The sequence below is a fragment of the Hoplias malabaricus genome, chromosome Y, assembly GCF_029633855.1.
Source record: "Hoplias malabaricus isolate fHopMal1 chromosome Y, fHopMal1.hap1, whole genome shotgun sequence".
Classification (NCBI taxonomy): Eukaryota; Metazoa; Chordata; class Actinopteri; order Characiformes; family Erythrinidae; genus Hoplias; species Hoplias malabaricus.
The window spans coordinates 47,344,141-47,364,265 of NC_089820.1; the positions used below are offsets into that span (position 1 = coordinate 47,344,141).

General features: G+C 37.4%; 1 protein-coding gene across 2 annotated transcripts in view; it reads left to right on the plus strand.

Moving 5' to 3' along the window:
* LOC136678139 (ubiquitin carboxyl-terminal hydrolase CYLD-like) overlaps positions 1 to 20,125 on the plus strand; it is a 30,402-nt gene that overhangs the window by 874 nt on the left and 9,403 nt on the right. Inside the window, exons 2-8 of one of the 2 annotated variants that reach the window (XM_066656022.1) lie at positions 4,397 to 5,024; positions 9,318 to 9,623; positions 10,995 to 11,100; positions 14,543 to 14,638; positions 17,154 to 17,270; positions 19,001 to 19,392; positions 19,921 to 20,086. In XM_066656022.1, coding sequence (XP_066512119.1) covers positions 4,533 to 5,024; positions 9,318 to 9,623; positions 10,995 to 11,100; positions 14,543 to 14,638; positions 17,154 to 17,270; positions 19,001 to 19,392; positions 19,921 to 20,086 — 1,675 coding nt within the window. In that variant the 5' untranslated portion in view covers positions 4,397 to 4,532. The remainder of the gene's footprint in view (positions 1 to 4,396; positions 5,025 to 9,317; positions 9,624 to 10,994; positions 11,101 to 14,542; positions 14,639 to 17,153; positions 17,271 to 19,000; positions 19,393 to 19,920; positions 20,087 to 20,125) is intronic. The other variant, XM_066656023.1, reaches the window with a different exon arrangement.

The following is a 20,125-nucleotide window of genomic DNA, read 5'->3' on the forward strand; positions in this document are numbered from 1 at the left end:
CCTTAAGCCGGATGGGCAACTAAAGTCTAAGAAGCACATAACCTTGTTAGCATTCTAAGTGCAGATTTTTATTCTGAGCTCTGTTATTATCCATCATGTAAATTGTGTCATTTAATGTTTTTGTTTGTTTGTTTTTTTTGTTTATTATTTTTTTTTTATTTGAGAAATATTTCAGGATTGATTATTGAAATGCCCTTTTAAGAGGGCATCCTTAGAAAGCATCACATAAATCAGAAGATGATAATGGTATAATCTGTGTTTAGGCTTGATTTGAAAGTCCTATTCTTGTTTATAAGGCTCTTGTGTCTCTTTATGGTCCCGCACCTGATTTTTGAACTGTAGGTACTGGACATCTTATTGATGTACCATGGTGTGCTAACTCAGTGGGAGGAATCGAACCCTGACTTGCCATGTTGAAGTTGGTGGTGTTACACTACACCCACTGTGACATCTACTGAGACTTCTTTTATCTTGCATAGATTCAAAATTATCTTTCATAGATTCTGACCACCGTTATTTTGAGACATTAATGTTTCCAAATCTAACTGCTTCATTACTGTTTTGGATTGTGTTAGTCATGTGTTGATTATACTATCAAGGTGTTTTTCAACCTTTTACAGAACCATACATGGTAGGATAGTTGTTTGGAGAGACATTACCTCTACATTATTAGCATTTTAAGTTGGACTATACATTAATTTTATATTTTTATGCGCATATTGTTGTCAGACATCTTGGATACTGAAAGTAGCAGGGAGTCTATATATCATAATGTTTTAAGGCACCTGCTAACCGAGCATTTCTTGAGAAATTAATGGTATTCATTTATAATTTAAGCCAATTCGATTTAGTGAAAACATCTGCACTTCTAAGAAGCCTTTACGTTAGATATGGGAACATTTATAAGTAGTTGGCATTTAGTATTAGTGACACCACAGCATCAGTGAGGTCATATATTTTATCTATATTTTAAACGTCTTGAAGTCAAGGACTGCCAAGAAGTAGGATAAAGGGGGCAAGGGAACAGTTGAGTTCTTGGTGTTTTTGGAAGCAGGTAAAATAAGAACTGGTGAAATTGTGACAGGGTCATGGGCACTGAGGCTCAATGGGTTAAGATAAGACTAGCCCATGTGGTCCAACCTCATGTGAGTTAATGTAGTGCAAACCGCAAAAAAAATGTCATGCTGACTATGATAGAAATGAGTCAGAACATACAGTGCGTTTGTGGCTGCAGAGGTGCAGACCAGTGACAGTGCCCATGCTGATACCTGTACATCAACAGAAGTCCCCTCACTGGGATATGGGAGCATCAGAACTGATCTGATGAATCAGATCACATTTTCTTTTACATGATGTTGATGGCTGGGTGTGTATGCATTTTAACCTGGGAAAGAGATGGCACACAGTTGTACTAAGCGAAAGAAAGCAAGCTGGCAGAGTCAGTGTGATCCTCTGGGCAATGTTTGGCTTTGCAGATTTCATGTGGATGTTGCTTTGATGCCTGCCACCAGTACCACTTTAATAGTGGTACACTATTAGACTACACTTATAAAGGTTTATAAATGGCTTAACAATCTGTTTATTACATAATAATTAATTAGTTTATAAACACCTTAATTGTCATTAATAATGCGTTTTAACAGAAAGATAGAAATGGCAACAGTGACGTTATTTTTTTGTCTAATAGTGTAAGTGTCAGAAAGTACTGAATATATCAAGGTGAAGAATAAGCTCAGGCCTGAGAATGTGATTTTAGTTATTTCAGATGTTAAGGTACACATACCTTTATCATCAGTGTCTAATAAAAGACACTCTCTTTTTAAGTTTAAATGGTTAAACTTAACAACAAATGTGTGATAAAGCTGACAGTGTTAGTGCAGACTGATAGAGAAGACAAAGTAAGGTCAGTATTCTGCAAGATCTGAGGTTGAACTGTAAATTGAGGTGGGTTCACTATTTGGCAAATAACAGGTCATATTTACCCTTTCTATTTGTTTTATAAATGATTATTAATGACTTTAATTGTGTTCACACTCTAATTAACAACCACTAATACATTAGCAGTAGAATTGTTCAGCAGGATAAATCACCCGGCATTTGGCATCTGTGGGATGTGTTGGAATTAAAAAACAGAACAAAACAAAAAACTTTACAACATGCAGGATTTGAAAGATCTGTTGTTAAATCCAGGTTTTGTGAAATCCATGACTCGGTATTTCACAGCTGTTTTGATGGAACAAGGGGGACCTACACAATATAACCAGGTGATTGTAATATTATGGGTGTTGCGTGTGTTTATACACACACACACACACACACACACACACACACGCACAGTATCACAGAAGCTCTTTAAAGTTTTACTTGGAAATGTCATTACAGAAGGTCATGCTGTGTTCCACTATACTGTTAATATATTAGTCAGCTCTCCTGCACTTGATAGTGGTAAGACTACAAGAGAGTGAATGTGTGTCTGTGAAATCCCCTGCAGCTTCACTGGCACTGTCTAGATGACTTGGGGAAATCCGAGTGTGCACATGTTTACTGAGGCAGTCAGTTCAGTGCTGTGTTAGAGTGAAACCAAACTCAGGGTCATTTAGATATGTAAATAACACATGTATGTGATTATAATTACAAGAGAAGACTTCTGTGAAATCTGTTCCCACCCCCAGACACTTGTTTCATTTATAGCAAGATCTTTATCCATGATTTGGTGGCAGTTTGCATGATGATAGTGCATATTTGAGGTTTTCCTGCTAGTCTCTAACAAAGTAAGGAAGAGAGGTTGCCCCAACAGTTAAATATAATTTTTGTAATGTCTTGAGTGTTTTCAAACTTTATTACATTAACCTTTTTTACAACTTTCTTTTCAGAAAGCTTGCTTTGTGTTTTTCAAAGAAATTTGCAGGGGGAGCCACACTTCCCAAGTTCAATGCTGCAGTATGGATACATCTTTTGCTTCTCATGGTCTGGTTAATCTTACATCGGTTTCTTTGTTTGATTTGCATTTTTTTGGGACTATTTCCTTTTTTCAGTATTGTCTTTAGCAGGCTTCTTGATAGCTACATTTTTTTGACATTTCATCAAATGTAATCAAAATAGACTCAATCTCTAGGCAAAAGTTAGCATAACAGTTATAACAAATATGGTTTAAAAATAGAGTATTCGACTACTGTACATTCTCATTCATAGATAGAAGCATAGAGGCAAACTACTCCGTCATGTCTCTCTATCTCTCAATCTGTTTACTTGCTTGTTTCTCATGTGTGCGGAGGCATCTTAATTGGCCTGGTTTTACACTAGTCTGGTTCCACTGCATTTCTGTTCAACATTACTGATCAGACTTTCCCCTTTGGGAGCCGGCTGCTGCTATTGTTGCATGTTTGTTAGGCGCAAGTGCCAGAAAAACCTGTTCTCAATGGGTGCCTGGGCCTATTTTTTATTCATGCTGTTTGGATTCTCACTTTCACTTGGTTCCTTCTCAGTTGCACAAGTGAATGTAGATTAGGACCTTTTTTTGGAATGCACTAGTCGGGGATATCACTGCAGGAACAGAAAAGAGCTGCACGTTGTAAGGCTTTGTATATTTTATTCCGCAGTGTTAATATTCCCCTTCCGAAGGTTGCCTGCTCTTGTGCTTATTACAGAAGTAGCCTACACATACAACACAGAGTCGTTGTCATTTGTTTAGTGCATGCTGTAATAGCATATGTAATGTTGATTTATTGGTATGTTTTTAAAAACTTGATCTTCTAAATTAAAAATCTTTTCAATATTATAAACTTAAGGACTAACAAAAAATGAAACATAATTCTATAGTTACGTCTCTATGCCGTTTTTGTTTTTAATAATTTGGTTTGAGGTTGGGTAATAAGTTTTAAATTATAAGGTATTTTTAATATGAATCTTATTAGCATTTTTATTTTTAATGATGTTGTGTTTCATCACACATTTTGGACTACTTGGGCCCAATAATTTTGGGTAAGCTGTAGACCCACTGCATCCCTGATCAGATTGAAGTGGTTAATGAAGATGAATGAATGACAAAAGCATCTATTTTTGTTTTTACAGATTTTTACTACACAACTATGACTGTCATGTTATATTTATCTGATTATACCCACATGGTATTTTAATGTCATTAAAACTGAAATGTTGCTGGTGTCAAAGTACATTTATCAAAGTAATTTTTAAAAGCTCTTTATTTTTTTTATTATTTTTGATGGTCATTCAGACAGTCTGTCGTTTTATAATTTTCTGGACTATTACTGTTGTTTTATCTTTCTTCATCATTTGATATGTATTTAAATATGTTGCAAATTTTCTGCATTCGCTTGAACTAAATCAGACTTTGTTGTTGAAATTGAAATATATATTTCTATTTTTCCTTTTTCAGCTGTTGACACCTTCATGATGTGCAAATTCCACTAAATTGTGATGTGAGTCTTTCTCGCCTCTATCAACTGACGCTTTGCATCTTGACCATTGCACCACCTGCTCCTGTCACCTCTCCCCCGGCCAGCGATGCAGCCATGAGCTCAGCCCTGTGGAGCCAGGAGAAGCCAGTGGGTGGCTTTCGTGATGACTGGCGATTCTACATGGTGGTGAAGGAATGTGTGGTGGAGAAGCCCCCTCAGAAGACGCTGCGCATCCCCCGTGGCAGCCTTGGCCAGGCCTGCCAGGAGCGCAACAGCCTGGGCCGCCCGCTGCCCCCCAGTAAGGGCAAGCGTAGCCTGAGAATCCTAGACCAAACCAATGTGGTGGCAAGCGTGGACGAGCGAGACGTGCTGGAGCTAGACGAGAAGCTGGCTGAGCTGCTTTTTCCCATCACCAACTGTGAGGAGCGCTATGGCCTGCTGTGCAACAAGCCCCGTCTGGACAGAGCACGCGAGATTGACTGTGGCTCCAAAGTGCGCGTTCAGCTGCGATCTGGTGACGAGCCGCTGCCAGGTGTGGTCAGATTCAAAGGACCCCTGCTGCCTGACAGAGCTCTGGCTGGAATATGGTTTGGCGTGGAGCTGCTGGTGAGCAATGAGTCTTGTGGGGTTTTTCAGGGTGAATACTAGGGCAGGGTGAGATAATAATTAATGAATAATTGAGGCCTGGTCTATGAGTTATAAATACCTCTTTGAGAATTATAGTTGCACAAATACATTATAATTTGCATTGAGTTCATTGTGAGTTTTTTTTTTTCTTTTCATTTTTTATGTACATTTTATCAGCCCTTATATTGTCATATTGTTTGAAATCAAAGTACTGAATTTTACAAAAAAAATCACCTAGCCCTAGTGAATAAAGGGGTAAAGAGTTCATACATTTGTGAATGTAACAAACAAGATTATTTGGTATTTACCTTTAGCTGGTGACTGTGTAAGGCAATATTATGAGTAATTTTTGAATCCTGATTGTTTTCATCATGGTTTTGCATTGACCATTTCCCGTATGTTGTGGAGTGTTATTGTGAAGCAGGATTACTTCACTTGAAAGAACCTGCTACACAGTTTAGTGCATTTATGCTGTAATGCGCCAGAGAGTTTAGTAATTGGATTAACTAATAAAATAAATTTGAGCTGTTAACACACCAAAGTATGCCCAAGTACACAATGCAGCTGTAGTTCAGTGAGCAAGTGAGAGTGAAATACCTGTTTAAAGCCAGTAAACACTAATAGGATTGCCATTTCCTATCCTTTTTCCATGTCATAGATATGGAGAAACAAGCATCAAAAGGGACATACATAGAAATTTCTGCATATTTAAGTCAGGAAGATGTAAACAAATTTACTCTGGTCATCAGTTGATGCTCAGAGTCATGATTGTTCCCAGGATGGATGATGTGCACTGCATACCCAAAGAGCTTAAAGGAACTCTATGTTAGCATTTTTGTTGAATTTAAATTCCAGTTTCTAAATCCACAGACCTGTAATAGGGAGAAGAGTACCTTTCTCTCTACTCCGGCCTCCGGCCTCAGTGTGGGTGGCTTGTTTTCAAGATAGGGCTGTAAAAAAAATTACCTTCTGCTAGGGCTGGGCAATCAATCGTAATCGACATTCAGAACTTCTAATCGACATAATCTTGTCTGTATCAATTATTTTTGTTATGTTATGTCCCCACTGTGTGTTCATGTACTGTCCCTTTAAAACTATGCTACCAAGCTGTAGTCACGTGATTCTGCCCCCATCTGCCACATAGAAGCAACCTAAACGCTGGGGCTGACCAAGAGACTCGAGCAGCTCGTACAAAAGAAAGACACAGCGCCTGTGGTTTGGACGTGCTGTGTTTTGACTATAATTAAGACAACACTGAACAAAAAAAAAAAAGTCAAAAGTAAACACTGAGAAAAGTTTCAGCGACCAAAGCACCATCACACACCAAATATAAACAGTGCTCAAAAAACAAGATAGGAACAAGCTCTCAGCAACATTAGAAAAAACATCCCATATTTAATACTAGAGCACATTTACAGTACAAGACTCGTCACTGAAATTTGAGGGTCTAAAATACAAAAACAAAATAATTGTTCATATTCGTAATTGTGGGCGGCACGGTGGTGCAGCAGGTAGTGTCGCAGTCACACCTTCTACTCTGTGCCAGGGACCTTTTCGATTCGGGTTCGATTCCCACTCCGGGTCACTGTCTGTGAAGAATTTGGTGTGTTCTCCCCGTGTCTGCGTGGGTTTCCTCAGGGTGCTCCGGTTTCCGCCCACAGTCCAAAAACACACGTTGATAGGTGGATTGGAGACTCAAAGTGTCTGTACCTGTGAGTGTGTGTGTTGCCCTGTGAAGGACTGGCACCCCCTCCAGGGTGTATTCCCGCCTTGCGCCCGATGATTCCAGGTAGGCTCTGGACCCACCACGACCCTGAACTGGATAAGCGGTTACAGATAATGAATGAATGAATTAATTGATCGTAATTGTGGTAAAATGTACAATTAATTGTAATATTGATTTGCACTCGTGGCCCAGCACTATGCTCTGCAATTCTAGGGGTAGCTCAGGAGCAAAAAATACCACATTTTACATAGTGTTCTTTTAATATTTCTAAAAGCAAACTTGCAGGAATGTATTACCTGAAAGGATGTGAATATGTTTGTTGCTTGATGCATTGAATTAAAGCTGTTTGTGTCATTCAACCCCTGGGTCCTTACACCAGCAATGGGTTTTAAATGTGTATTGTGTTATGAACAACTTGTTAATACCCAAATCTAATGACATCTATAATGGTAGAAATAGTAAATGTAGGTATTGCTCATGTGTCAGTACTGTGATAGTTGGGGTTGTGAGCATGAGCAGAATGGAGGGTGTGCCCCAACACAATAGTGCATTTGTCTCCTCCACTGGGGGTTGGTGGAGTGGGTTCAGGACACGCTGTATCCAGCCTGCTCCCCTGTGTCTCTGTGTGGAAGCTCCGCTGGAATCCCAGGCCACAGCACAACATGTACCATTGTTGTTATGACAGGAGTTTAGTGTTGTTTGGGGCCTAATGTAGCCTCTATATGGAGCTTGCAGTGTTACTGTGTTTCCACTCAGCTGCTTCAGGATAGAATGAGGGAAGGAAGTGTGCTTTGTCAAAATTTTATAGATCCTCTGTATTTGCTTATACATTTCTGTAGACTTCTGTAGACTCTGCAGTACTATAGTGTATTGTATATTCAGTTTAGTAAAATCCTTATTAGAGTTTTTAATTGTTTGGCTTACCATGTGTTTAAATAGTCCTCACATTTATGTTGTTTTTAATACTAGATTAAGCTGTGTTGAGTGTGACCATAGAAAGTCTTTGACAGGCCTACCTAATTATCAGACACAGTCTGTTTCTTGTCTCTAAACTGAATTTGGAAAAACAACCAGCCTAAATATTCAGTAAAATCAGTGGGGGACCAGTTATATGCCCTTATCGTTAATAAATAATCTGTCATATTTGTACTCAGAATACTCACTAATATTATTTATGATGTGTCCCTACTGGATGACATCATTTAAAAGGAAAATGTCACTCTAGTCCTGGAAGTCCTCAGTACATTACTGCTGCACTTCTAAATAGTGATTGTTAGGTGTTAGAAATGGAAAACAGTGAAGTCAACACTTTTAAATTCATTTGTTCTTCATTCATATGCCTATTAGAAGCTTCAAATAATAAAAGAAAATAATTTTGCAAGCTTTGAAGAATAACTACACCCTAAGACCTTTTTCCATTAACAGTCAGATCGTATTGTTTTGTAATAATAAAATATACCAGTATTGCCTAAAATGAGTCTAATCGTCCCAATTCTTTATTGGTAATATAATTGTTTTATAAATTATGACAGAACAAGATAAATTATGCATAGGTTTTCTTACTTTTGTGGCAAATAAGCACAAGTTGATAAAGTTTTTTTTTATTGTATTCATTTATTTTTATTTGTTTTTATTAATGAATTACCTTCATTTAATTTAATTTTTTTAAGCAAATTCAAGCCCTAACAGTGAAATGAACTACCAACCAATTAAGGATTCTTTACCTTTGATCTAAGATTGTGTCACAACTTTTCAAAATCACTATGTGTGGTTGAAATTTTGCATTCCCACATTACCATCATTCAGCTTTTATATACCATAAAGGAATATTATAATAGCAAACAACAAAGAGAGAAACTGGGAGAACTGGTGACAAATTCCTTTGCTTAGACTGCAGGTTACACTCCTCATGTTTGGAAATGTTTTTAAAGAATTTGTCAGTTTTTTTTTGTATCCGTGTGACATGTAAAGATATTAATTTAAATACTATTATTATTGGCCTCTTTAATATTTGAGTGTTATTCTTATATTTCTAAAAATATTTTAGTAAAACTTTAAATTAAAAATTAGCAAACATATTTGTTTTTTACAATGTTAGTATGTCATGTTTCCCATCTATTGAAGATAGTTCCATCTATTAAAACTCTAAAAATTCTCTGTTCCATATTTGGAAATAATTTCTACAATAAACTCACTAAGGCTTCTACACCACTGCAATCATTCACACCTATTTCTGTGAATGTGTAGTTAATCCTTGCCTCCCTCTGTCACTACACTGCAGTTTGAATATATCATGTGCTGTAGTGTCCTTAGGTTTGTGCTGCAAGAACCCTTGGCTCTCTGAGCATGTGCTTAGGAGGCTGTTTTGAAACAAGTTTAAATACTCTTTAAATGGATGAGATTGTGCATAAATGATCCTAACACTGATGTGCGATGTCTTGTGGGACCTTATTAAACTACACATTTCAGAGTTATGCACTTTGTCTTACTCTGTGTCTGTTTCTTTTTGTATCTCCTAATTCTCTTGCTCTCTGTCTGTCTCTCAGGAGGAAGGTCGTGGTCAGGGTTTCACTGAGGGTTCGTATCAAGGCCAGCAGTTGTTTCGGTGTGAGGATGAGTGCGGAGTCTTTGTCGCACTCGATAAACTCGAGCTTTGGGAGGATGAGGATCTGGAGGTGGATCATGTGACCCTAGTGGATAATGACACAGAAGTAGAAGGAGACTTCCTGCCGCTGGAGATTAACTCTCGCGTACTGGTGCAGACCCGGGAAGGACCCGAACGTGGGACTGTCATCTTTTGTGATCTGTTGCCTGGAAATGAGACACTGGGTCATTACGTTGGTGTTGATATGGTAATTGTTTTCAGAGTAATTTTACTGCAGTCCCAGGATATAAATACAATTAAAATGCACATATATGTATAACATCTTTGATTTTGCACTTATAAAAGCATATATTCTCTATGTACAAGCTAAGAAAGGTTTTAAGAAATAAATACATAGGAAAACGGTATTCAGACACAATAATCAAAAAAGGAACCACAATAAATTGTCCATGTACTTACAACCCCAGTTTCACTGAAGTTGGGACGTTGTGTAAAGCATAAATCAAAACAGAATACGATGATTTGCAAATCCTTTTCAACCTGTATTCAATAGAACACACTACAAAGACAAGATGTTTAATGTTCAAATGCATAAACTTTATTTTTTTATTTGCAAATTTTCAATCATTTTGAATATTTGGCCTTCTAATCAGTTTCAGGTGACTTGATCTCCTGCATTAGACTTTATCTGAATAATTTTACATTACGGAACAGAGACATCTAGTGCAGTGTAATGACTGTACCTCACATAGCTATTGAGAACAGTGTATGTTAAATGTTTTTTTCTTCAGCTCTTGCCCTCCTTGCTTTGCTATTGCATTGGCTGTCGGCTAACGTCCCACTCGCTGTCGGCCCAAGACAAAAAGAGCAGTCATGCTTTAGAGAGCGTGGATGGAAGGATGAAAGGATGGAGGGATGAGAGGGGAGGGGATACAGAGAGAAAGAGAGAGAGAGAGGGAGAGAGAGAGAGAGAATGACCAGCACTGTGGCCAACTGCCAAACACTTGGACAAGACAGCACCATTGCACGCACACACTCTGCCAGACCCAGCCCTTCAGCTGCAACTTGATCTATGCACAAAGCCTCCAGGACAGAGCCGAGACACTTTCTTTGAGTTTAGTAGGATTATGAAGCATAGAATGCATTATTTCAGAACCAAAGGATAGGATTATTTAATAAATATTTGGTGTATAGTGGACAGAGCAGAGACACTGGGGAGAGTGTTTTGAGTCTAGTTCAACTTGCAGTTGCGATTAATTAGGGAGCTAGAATGTTGTGGAATATGGATGGTGCATCTTGTGCTGCATTGTGGTGTTCATATGGATACTATGTACTTTGTTATAAAGATGTGTGTTGATTCCTTCTGAGAAATTAGTATAAAAATAAATGGTGTTTAAGCTACAATTTTTTTAAATTTGAGGTTTGGAGTAGGACTGTAGAAATACTAGTTTAAAAAATAAAACAAAATGGGGAAAATGTATCAAAATTTAGCAGTTAGAAGGGCACTGTGAGTTTGTATTCAGGGGTCTGAAATAATGGTGGTTGAGCAGTAAGTATAGGTTGTGTGAGATGAGCTAGGCCAACATCAGTAATAGGGTGCTGTACGTCTCGCCCTCAGGACAATCCTATCGGAGACTGGGACGGCGTGATTGACGGGAAGCTGCTTTGTAATTTCGCCAGCCTTGAGCATACCCGTCTCGTGCCCATCTGTGACGTCATGCCAGGTGAGTGCTTACTATTTTATCTGAATGTTTGGCCTGAACAGATCATTTTGCAAGTATGGAATTGAGGTGGTTTGTGTGTGTGTGTGTGTGTGTGCTTTGTGTTCTTAGTCAAGGAAAGCCACACAAGTTTCAAACAGATTATTTATGATTGCTCTTTGTGGTTGGAGTTTAGAGCACCTAAACATAATTTTTCCCCATGTGAATACATGTATGAGAGCAGGGTTGGTGGGTTGCCTTAGAGAGGTAAAAAAAATCAGAGAGTGAATTTATTTTTCGCTGTGTTCCCTTTAATCTTGTTTCTTATGTAATTTTGGTCTTTCAAGAAAAGGGATATGTATTGGAGAGGGTTGGTCTTTGGGGTAAACCATTTTTCAGTGAAAAATCAAATTTACTCAAATTCCAATTATCCTAGTTGCAGTGGATCAGCCAAGACATATTTGGCATTCAAAATTGCTTCTATGTTATGCCGTATACACACTACACAACTTGCAAAGTTGTCAGATTTCTGTAGCTTTCACACTAAACAACTTTCAGACTTTTTGCCTTCCACACTATGTGACTAATCAGTGACACTGGGTCATGAGCTACACAATCTTTCACCAGGAGGAACCTTCACTGATACAAGGAAAACGTGTAAGAAATACAATGCTACGCTTGAGACAGGTCTATTTTTCTTCCAAAACACCCAGAAATGAGCAGCACAAATTGTTTTTGCATGGATTTACAGCAGAATTACATGTAAGAAAAGAGTAAAGTATATGGATGATAAATTGGATAAGCAAAGGCAGGCAGCATGGATTTTCTGTTCTGCAGAGAGAGTTTGCGGTAAATAAATTTTTTTTTTTTTGCAATGAAGCTGCCTGCTTGTATTACTGAAAAGCCTGTGTGTATTCACATTTATTCTGACAGAAACTTTATTACAGTTCAACAAAACAACATTCCTTCAGCACCAGGGTGCAACACAGAACACGAGTGCAAAAATAAAATGCAGTACTCATGAAAGGAATTAAAGTATCTACAGAATGGGACCAGCAGGCACAGCACAGACTGTAGAGCTCTCCTCCTGTGGCTTTCCCTCAGCCTGTGTCTCACTTTCTCATTGGAAATATCTCAGTCTCAACATCTATCACACTAGTGGAGTTAGAGTCACCAACAAGTCCAGGCAGGGCTGTCACTAGAGATTAATGATTGGGGGGGGGGGTAAGATTTATCCAGGTCAGTATGGGATAATTGCCTCATAGCAGCAAATTTCGTTGACGAGGCACAGATTAAGCAAAGCCACAAGGAGCTAAGTTAACATTAGTTCTATCTAAAGCAGAGCTGTAGTTCCCAGTGTTTCAGCTCTGACCTGCTGCTCTCAGCGCCGCCGTAAAACAGACTGCTGTAGGAAGGACTGTGACTCCATTGGCTGCACAGTGAATGATGGACAGCTCTGGCTGCTGATTGGCTAAATAAAGGTGACGACCAATGAAAAGTGTGTTCTCTGTTTAGGAGCCTGTTTAGGGCCATTTGGGGTGGGGGGTGGGGGGTACAGTCTTACGACGCCCATGAGTCCAGGTATCGTACCCGCTTGATATTTGTAGGGCATTTTTCAGTCATTGGCCATTGAATGATGAGCTCTTGGATCAGATCTTTCAGTGATTAACACGCAAGCAAACTTCTACAACAGTTAATGCAAATCAGATAACGAAGTGTCAAATTGAAGAAAGACATACAGATTTGCACGTATGACTTTGAGAAAGATGTGATGTTCTGTTGAGCATGGTGCCTGTTTCCTTTGTAGGGAGACATTGCAAGGTTGTTTTTCAAGACCAGAATTAGACCAACTCTTTCAGCAAATGCAGTATACCTAAACATTGCAGGGGCTTGCAACACGAGCCCTGTTTTATTATCAGTATGGCCCATTCAAACGATCCAAAATACATGTTTCAACTAGACACTCTTAAAGGAAACAAGCAAAGTATCATGCAGGGGTTTTAACACTCAGTGTTAGGTGGGGTGAGAGATAACATGACATGTTATTGGTTGATGTCAGTTTTTTTAATTTATTTTTTTAACCTGTCCTTCTAGTAGTACACACTGTGCTTCTCTTTAGTAGTGAACAGGTCCCGCAAATGAAGCCATTTACAGAGAGTCATAGAAAATTTGTGGCCCTACACTAATTAACATTTGTGAACTTTTTAGTGATTGTTTTTAAAGGACTGTTAAAAGCCTTAATTTGGCTTGATATTCATGTCGTTGCACTCAAAGATTATGTGGAAAAGTCATTTATTTAGTTTGACATAGTATACCTGATGCAATAATTGGTGCTTAATATGGTCAGACAACATGATCAGAGTGTGTGACAAAATTCTCATACTGACGTTGCCTTAGTAGAATATGAAGAAGCAGTGACTTTTGGTATGTGTTTTTGTTTGGCGGGGCTAGAGACGTGCGTGTGCGTGTGTGTGTGCTGACAGGCTGCAAACAGAAGAGCTTTTGTCTGAAAAGCTTGTTTTCAAAAGTGTAGTGTTTGCAGCTTCAGTGTTGTCCATTCCCTGTTTCTGCTGATTGATTTGTTGTTTTTTTGTGTCCGGACATATAGGTGCAAGGAATATTTTATGTAACACTATGTTCTGAATGTGTTAATGTTAGAAATGCATTGCTCTTTCAATGAAGATCCCAGGATAGAGTTTAAGGCCATTGTTAATATAGAAAATTGCAGATAATAATTAAAAAAATAAAAGAATTCTCATTAAACATTTCAGGTATGTTTTATATTTAAAGAAAATAATATAATTCATGGCTAAATGTCTTGAGATATTGAGCTTACATTACTAAACTGTAATATATGATTATGTAATAAATTATGTATTATTAAAAATAAATTATTTTAAATTAAATTAAGTATTATTAAAAGGTTTGAACTATTGAACGATGGTACTCTTAATTTGGACTGTAATTAGTTATGGAATTTTATAAAATTCTGAATATTTAGAGACCAGAAAAATATATAAATAGTCTATTATGTAGACAGTGCAAATTTATTTGCTCAGAATAACATTTATAATAAATATAAATGATATGAATGCAATAAGTAATGGTTTCTACCAGTGTAACCAAAGCTCCTCACACGGTAGAACAGATTTACTGTGTTATCAGCAGGTTTGATTAAATGATATCAAGTATGCTGGTGATGGACTCTGAACAATGTTTATTTACTTTGTATTTTTATGATTACCAATACAGACATAATTATTACCAAATAAGCAGCTTTAAATAATGTGCCATGGTGCTTAAGAATTCAACACAGTGTATTGTTTGTCTGCTGTTCTCAATTCGTTATTGTGTGTGTGTGTGTGTGTGTGTGTGTGTGTGTGTGTGTGTGTGTGTGTGTGTGTGTGTGTGTGTGTGTGTGTGTGTGTGTGTGTGTGTGTGTGTGTTTTATATTGTTGTTTCTCAGAATACTCCATGCAGGACCCGAGGCTGTCCAAATCCAGCTTTACTTCTAGAGGGAATAGTGACAAGTCTGGCAGCCAGGGCAAACCAAAGAGTAAAGGTACCACAGCCTACTACTTCTTTAGCTTTTGTAGGGTATGATTTTAAGTGTGAATTACACGCTGTGTCTAGTCTGTTTTTTTATTAGACAAAAACAAAGAAAATGAACCCAACCTGACACTGGTTTCAAATTGAAAACAACAAAAATTTAGTGAAAATTGCAAGTAAACACACGATTTCTAAATTACTTTCATGTTGTAAATTAATGTCTGTATAACTGTCTGTCTCAAAAACAATACTGAATTAACACAACAAAATAATTCCTGCAGTCTCATTTCTTTTGTAGTGTTTTATATCAATGCTATTCAAGCGTATAACTCATCCAACTCATCCATTCTCTGAAAAACAGATTTTACCACACAGTGGTCATTGATCTATACCTGAAGCTGTATATCTAATTTGTGATACTGTGCTAATGAGATTAAATTAAGCGTTACTTTTTTGCAAGCTTTATAAAATACTTAAAAGTATAAACAGGCTTTAATAAGGTCACTACAAATATTTTAGGTATGTGATATACTTCATTTCCATGTTCATAGAAAATTAGTCATTCAAAGAAACGTTTCTGAAACCATATTAGCATATCTGTTTAAGATACTAGTTTCATTTCAAGGAGGGTTTTTTTATGGTAGCTAAATCTGTTCATCTAAAATATGCTGTAGGTTATGAAAAAACAAAACTGACATTCATTATTTGCCAAATTTTTATTTATTTATTTAACATTATACTTAAATATTGCCTTTCTAATAACTAATTACTGCTGCTTGGTTGAACTCTAACTTTAAAAAGAATGCAAATATTTATACAGCCTAAATGTGCAGCTGTGCAGTTTCTTTAATTGGTGCTTATTTTATGTAAATGGTACTTTGAAATGCAAACTCAGAGCTGAAGAATCTCTTTATTTTGAGTATCTACCTGATCTACCTACTTGTCAACAGTGCCACCTGGATGTACTTGTGCTCTGTTGGGGGTTTTGGGGGTTTCTTATTGTCAAGTTTTGCTGAAACCTCTTTTTTCTTTTCAGCAAGCATGAGCTGATATGGATATAATGAGCTGCCTGTGCACAGCATGTCCACCATGCAGCAGTCGCTTTCTCTCTCTCCTCTCTTGCATCCCTCCTCTCTCTCTCTCTCTCTCTCTCTCTCTCTCTCTCTCTCTCTCTCTCTTCCTCTCACCTGTCTTTCTCTACCCTATCTCTCTAGTTTTCATTTACTTTAGTCTTTTCTTTCTGATATAATATCTGTGTTATTCTTTCAGAAGTAAATCTAATATAGTTTTGATTAAATCTGTGTTTAATATGTTTAAGAGCTTTGACATCTGTGTCCTGATACCTAATTATGCAGTGCAACCCATTTCACTCACTGATGTCAGATACAACCAAAATATTTGTTATGCTGTATAATTACATATGTATTTGTTTATTTGTTTATTTATTTATTTTCTTCAGTTGTTCAGTCAGTAATGTCCATATTATGGTTTGTTTGGTTATGGCAATACTGCACACCTTAAATTATTTTACTCAGAATGGTAAATGATGTGTGTGCAGTGGAAAAAAAAACAGATAAACATGTCAAAAGTGGAAACTGTGTTGTGAATGGCATAATGTGGAAAAAAAGGAAATAAAGGCATAAAGGAAAAAAAAATATATATATATATGACATGACATTGGTTGCTTCTTTAGTTTTTCATTGGAGCTGCAAGGTTAAGTAGGACACTTATAACCACTAATTAGCATTCTGCACAGTGCATAGCAAGCTTGTTTCAAGACATGTCAAATTGTTTATTAATGAAATTGAACTTCTAACACTATGATGAACAGACAAAGTTACAGCTTTTTTAGGTATGGGACAGACTTTTGTTCATTTTTATACAAATGTGTTGTGACATACTGTTTCTGAAACCACAGGCAAAACTATTTGACATTACTTAATCACTCAGACTTAAAATTCTTGTTTTTCCACTGGAGTGGGACCTTAAGGATACATTTGTATTCATTTAAGGATGTTGTTTAAATAATGTGAATTAGTAATGGAAGCTTCAATTAGTTTTTTTATGTTGCATCCTGTGATTTTTAAAATTACAAGAGCAGCAATTTCTATTCCTGCCTGTTTTATCAACAATGTTAATTTTTAAAGAAGTTGTAACAATGAGACTTTTAACGCAGTAAAGCACAATTCTCAGTTGGCTGAAGATGAATTTGACCAATCAGAAGCAACCAAACACATGTGCTGTAACATCACAAAAAATGGCAATACATAAATGTATACAAAATAATCACATTTATGAATGATAGTCGCAATATTGGTCTAAATCATTGCAGTTTGATATTTTCCCGAAATAGGTCAGCCCTACATTAGCCTTTTAGCTCCAGTGCAAAAGTAAAAAAACAAAACAAAACAAAAACAGTCATTTGTTGCAAAGGGAAAATTCTATGATGTTCATTTTTTGCCAACTCTTTAAATTCAAAACATATAATTTCCCACAAACTTGTGTGTCCTTTTCAATGTGTTATTTAGCATTAGGTCTTCAGGCTGCCAGCAGGAGCAAGTCTGAGTTTTATTATACGCTAAATGGCAGCTCTGTTGATCATCCAGCCCAGTCCAAATCCAAAAGCACATGGTACATAGATGAAGGTAATCAGTAACCAAGGGGTGACAGTGATCAGCTGAAATTTTGAGCCCACCAAACTGATTAGTGGATCTTATCAGCAAGGGTTTATATAGAGAGTGTTTTACTTTCAAATGGTTTCTTTTTTTGTAGGTGTCTGTATATATTAGGGGTGTAATGATACACATTTTCAGGATAAAAGTATACCGATAAAAGTATTCTTTGCTTTATTGTATCAATTGAACTATTGATTTTGTGGATCGTTACACCCCTATTTAACCTGCACATTATGTCCAAGAGGATCTAGACACCTGTTTTTCCATTATTCTGAAAACAAGGGTAATGTTAAGGAAGGCTTTAACAGTACATGTTGGAATTTGAAGTAATTTTTATAGGTGTCTGGATACTTTTGGACACAATGTTTGTATAACTTTGGTGTAGGAACATTTAGTTTAGTAGTAATGGTTCACTCTTATGCCTTTGGAACTTGCTGCTAAGAGTCACCTGTATCTGAAATGAGCCACATTGTATGTTGGTATCGATCTGTGAGCAGAAGGCTTTTTTTGGTTGACATTAAATATTTAGACATATCACATTTTTAAAAATGTACTTACATTCTTGAATGTTTCCATCTTGATTGGAAAACACTACTCTGGTTTCAATCAGCCCCCAGGTTTACTGGCTTGTATTGAGCTATTGTAATTCAATATCTGAATCTGAACAACACAAGGCCTGAAAGTACTATCCACAGATCTTTATTTAATAATTTTTTTTTTTTTTTTTGCTGAAAGCCTTTTGCAAGTGATGATTGATTCCACCCTCTGTTCTTTGTATATGTGTGTGGGCTCACATATTTAGCCTCTCTCAGTGGTCTCAGCCTTGCCCCAATGTGGGTTCACCCATCAAAGTGACATCAATAAGTGTTTCCGATCATCATCACTTTGCACTGCATCCCTCACCTGCACGAGAAAAACATTGTGCTGTGGGGTTTGTGGAAGAGATAATGTGTATACAGAAAGCAAAGGTGAAGGCATTGTGGTATGTTGCATGTTAAATGGGTCACATTGTGATGTCTGTGGGTTCATATGATTCCTTTCCATCTTTTCTGTGCCTGCTTCACCCTTCTTGTTTCTCCATATTTTTTCCACTGTGGGTTAAGGTGTATATTAAAGACTTAAAAAAAAATCTAATTTACATGATATTTTCTTCCCCCCAAATGATCAGGCAAGACATATTTGGTGCCTTAAGTTTGGCATTGCACAACATAGTTGCATTAAACATGGATCAGTTGACAAAAGTAGAGCAAACATGAGCATTGTCACATACATTTGTCCATTTTTTCGTAATAATTTTATGTCGAACAGTGGAACAAAAATATAATCCAAGCAAGTCTATTTCAGACAGAATTTGAAGCATATGATTTTATAGCTTCCATTATTGTTGGCTCCATTAGTTTTCTGAATTTCAAACTCAGGCATGTCTTGGCTGTTGGACTACATTTGGAGTAAACTGAAAATATTGTAAACAAGATTTTTTACCCCAGAACTATTCATTTTTTTTGGTTCATTTATAAGTTGTACCAATGTGGAATAGTACCTGAAGTTCACTAAAAAATTAGTCTTTATTTTCATCAGTGTCAAAAACAAGCTCCTAGTGTTTCACTGTGCTGTTCCACATTGTTGCTTTGCACAGTCATTGCATTGCACATCTTGTATGTAAATCTGACTTGTGCTATTTGCTCCTCCCCTTCTGTCAGTTGGCGAAGACCCGGCCAAGTCTCTGACAGAAACTCCCCCTGACTTCAACCAAGCGTCTCCCCCTCCCAGAGCTCCGTCCACTGCCACCTCACTGTCCACCGACAACAAATTCCACTCTCTACCCTTCAGTCTTAATCGGAAAAGTGGGCCCAATGGCAGCATGAGCCACGGCCCGCTCTCCCTCTCTGTCCAATCGGTGATGGGAGAGCAGCAGGAGCCCCCTCCCCCTGTTTCAGCTCCATCTCCAAGACCAGCATCTCCCACCAAAGGTCAGCCAGGCTTGGAGGTGGGGTCACTGGTGGAAGTTAAGGAGAATCCTCCTCTGTGTGGAGTGATACGCTGGGTCGGCCTGCCACCTGGTCTGTTGGAGCCTCTTGCAGGGCTGGAGCTGGTGCGTTTATTGTTGTTATTATTATTAATATTATTATTATTTATTATATACCCCCTGTCTTTTTAAATATATATTCAGATAAAGAGAACCATTTTTCTTTGCTTGTAAGAGTCTGGTTTGCTTAGTAATTTCAATTTCAGAACGTGCCATTCACTCACAAGTCAATGCAGTCAGGGAGCACACTGTAATTTGAACTAATCCTGATTTTTATGTGGGTAAGGCAGGTGATGATTAGCATATGACCCATCAAACAATCACCATACCCCACTAAACCCAGTATTTTGTCTATATTTTTTGTCTAAAATTTTTAACCTGCTGCTAATGCATAATATTTTAAAGGCTAAATAAGTGGCTGTATAATTTAGTTATACAAAAAAATTTATTTAGTTAAAAGTTGTTAGTGAAATTATTTTTTAATTTTATGTGAATATGGCTCTCCTGTTTGTACAAACACACTGGAAATCCTTCAATGATTTGTAATCTGTGCTTCTAAAATTCTAATTCTTGTTCTGCCCTGTGTGTTTGTAGGAAGATGAGTGTGTAGGATGCACTGATGGCACATTTAAAGGAACTCGTTACTTTACCTGTCCCCCAAAAAAAGCTCTGTTTGTTAAACTGAAATGCTGCCGACCCGATTCTCGTTTCCCTTCCCAACACCACTCGCCCAATCCAATCGAACGCTGCAATTCTATAGGTGAGACACAGACATCCTAACACTTCAGCGTATGTGCAC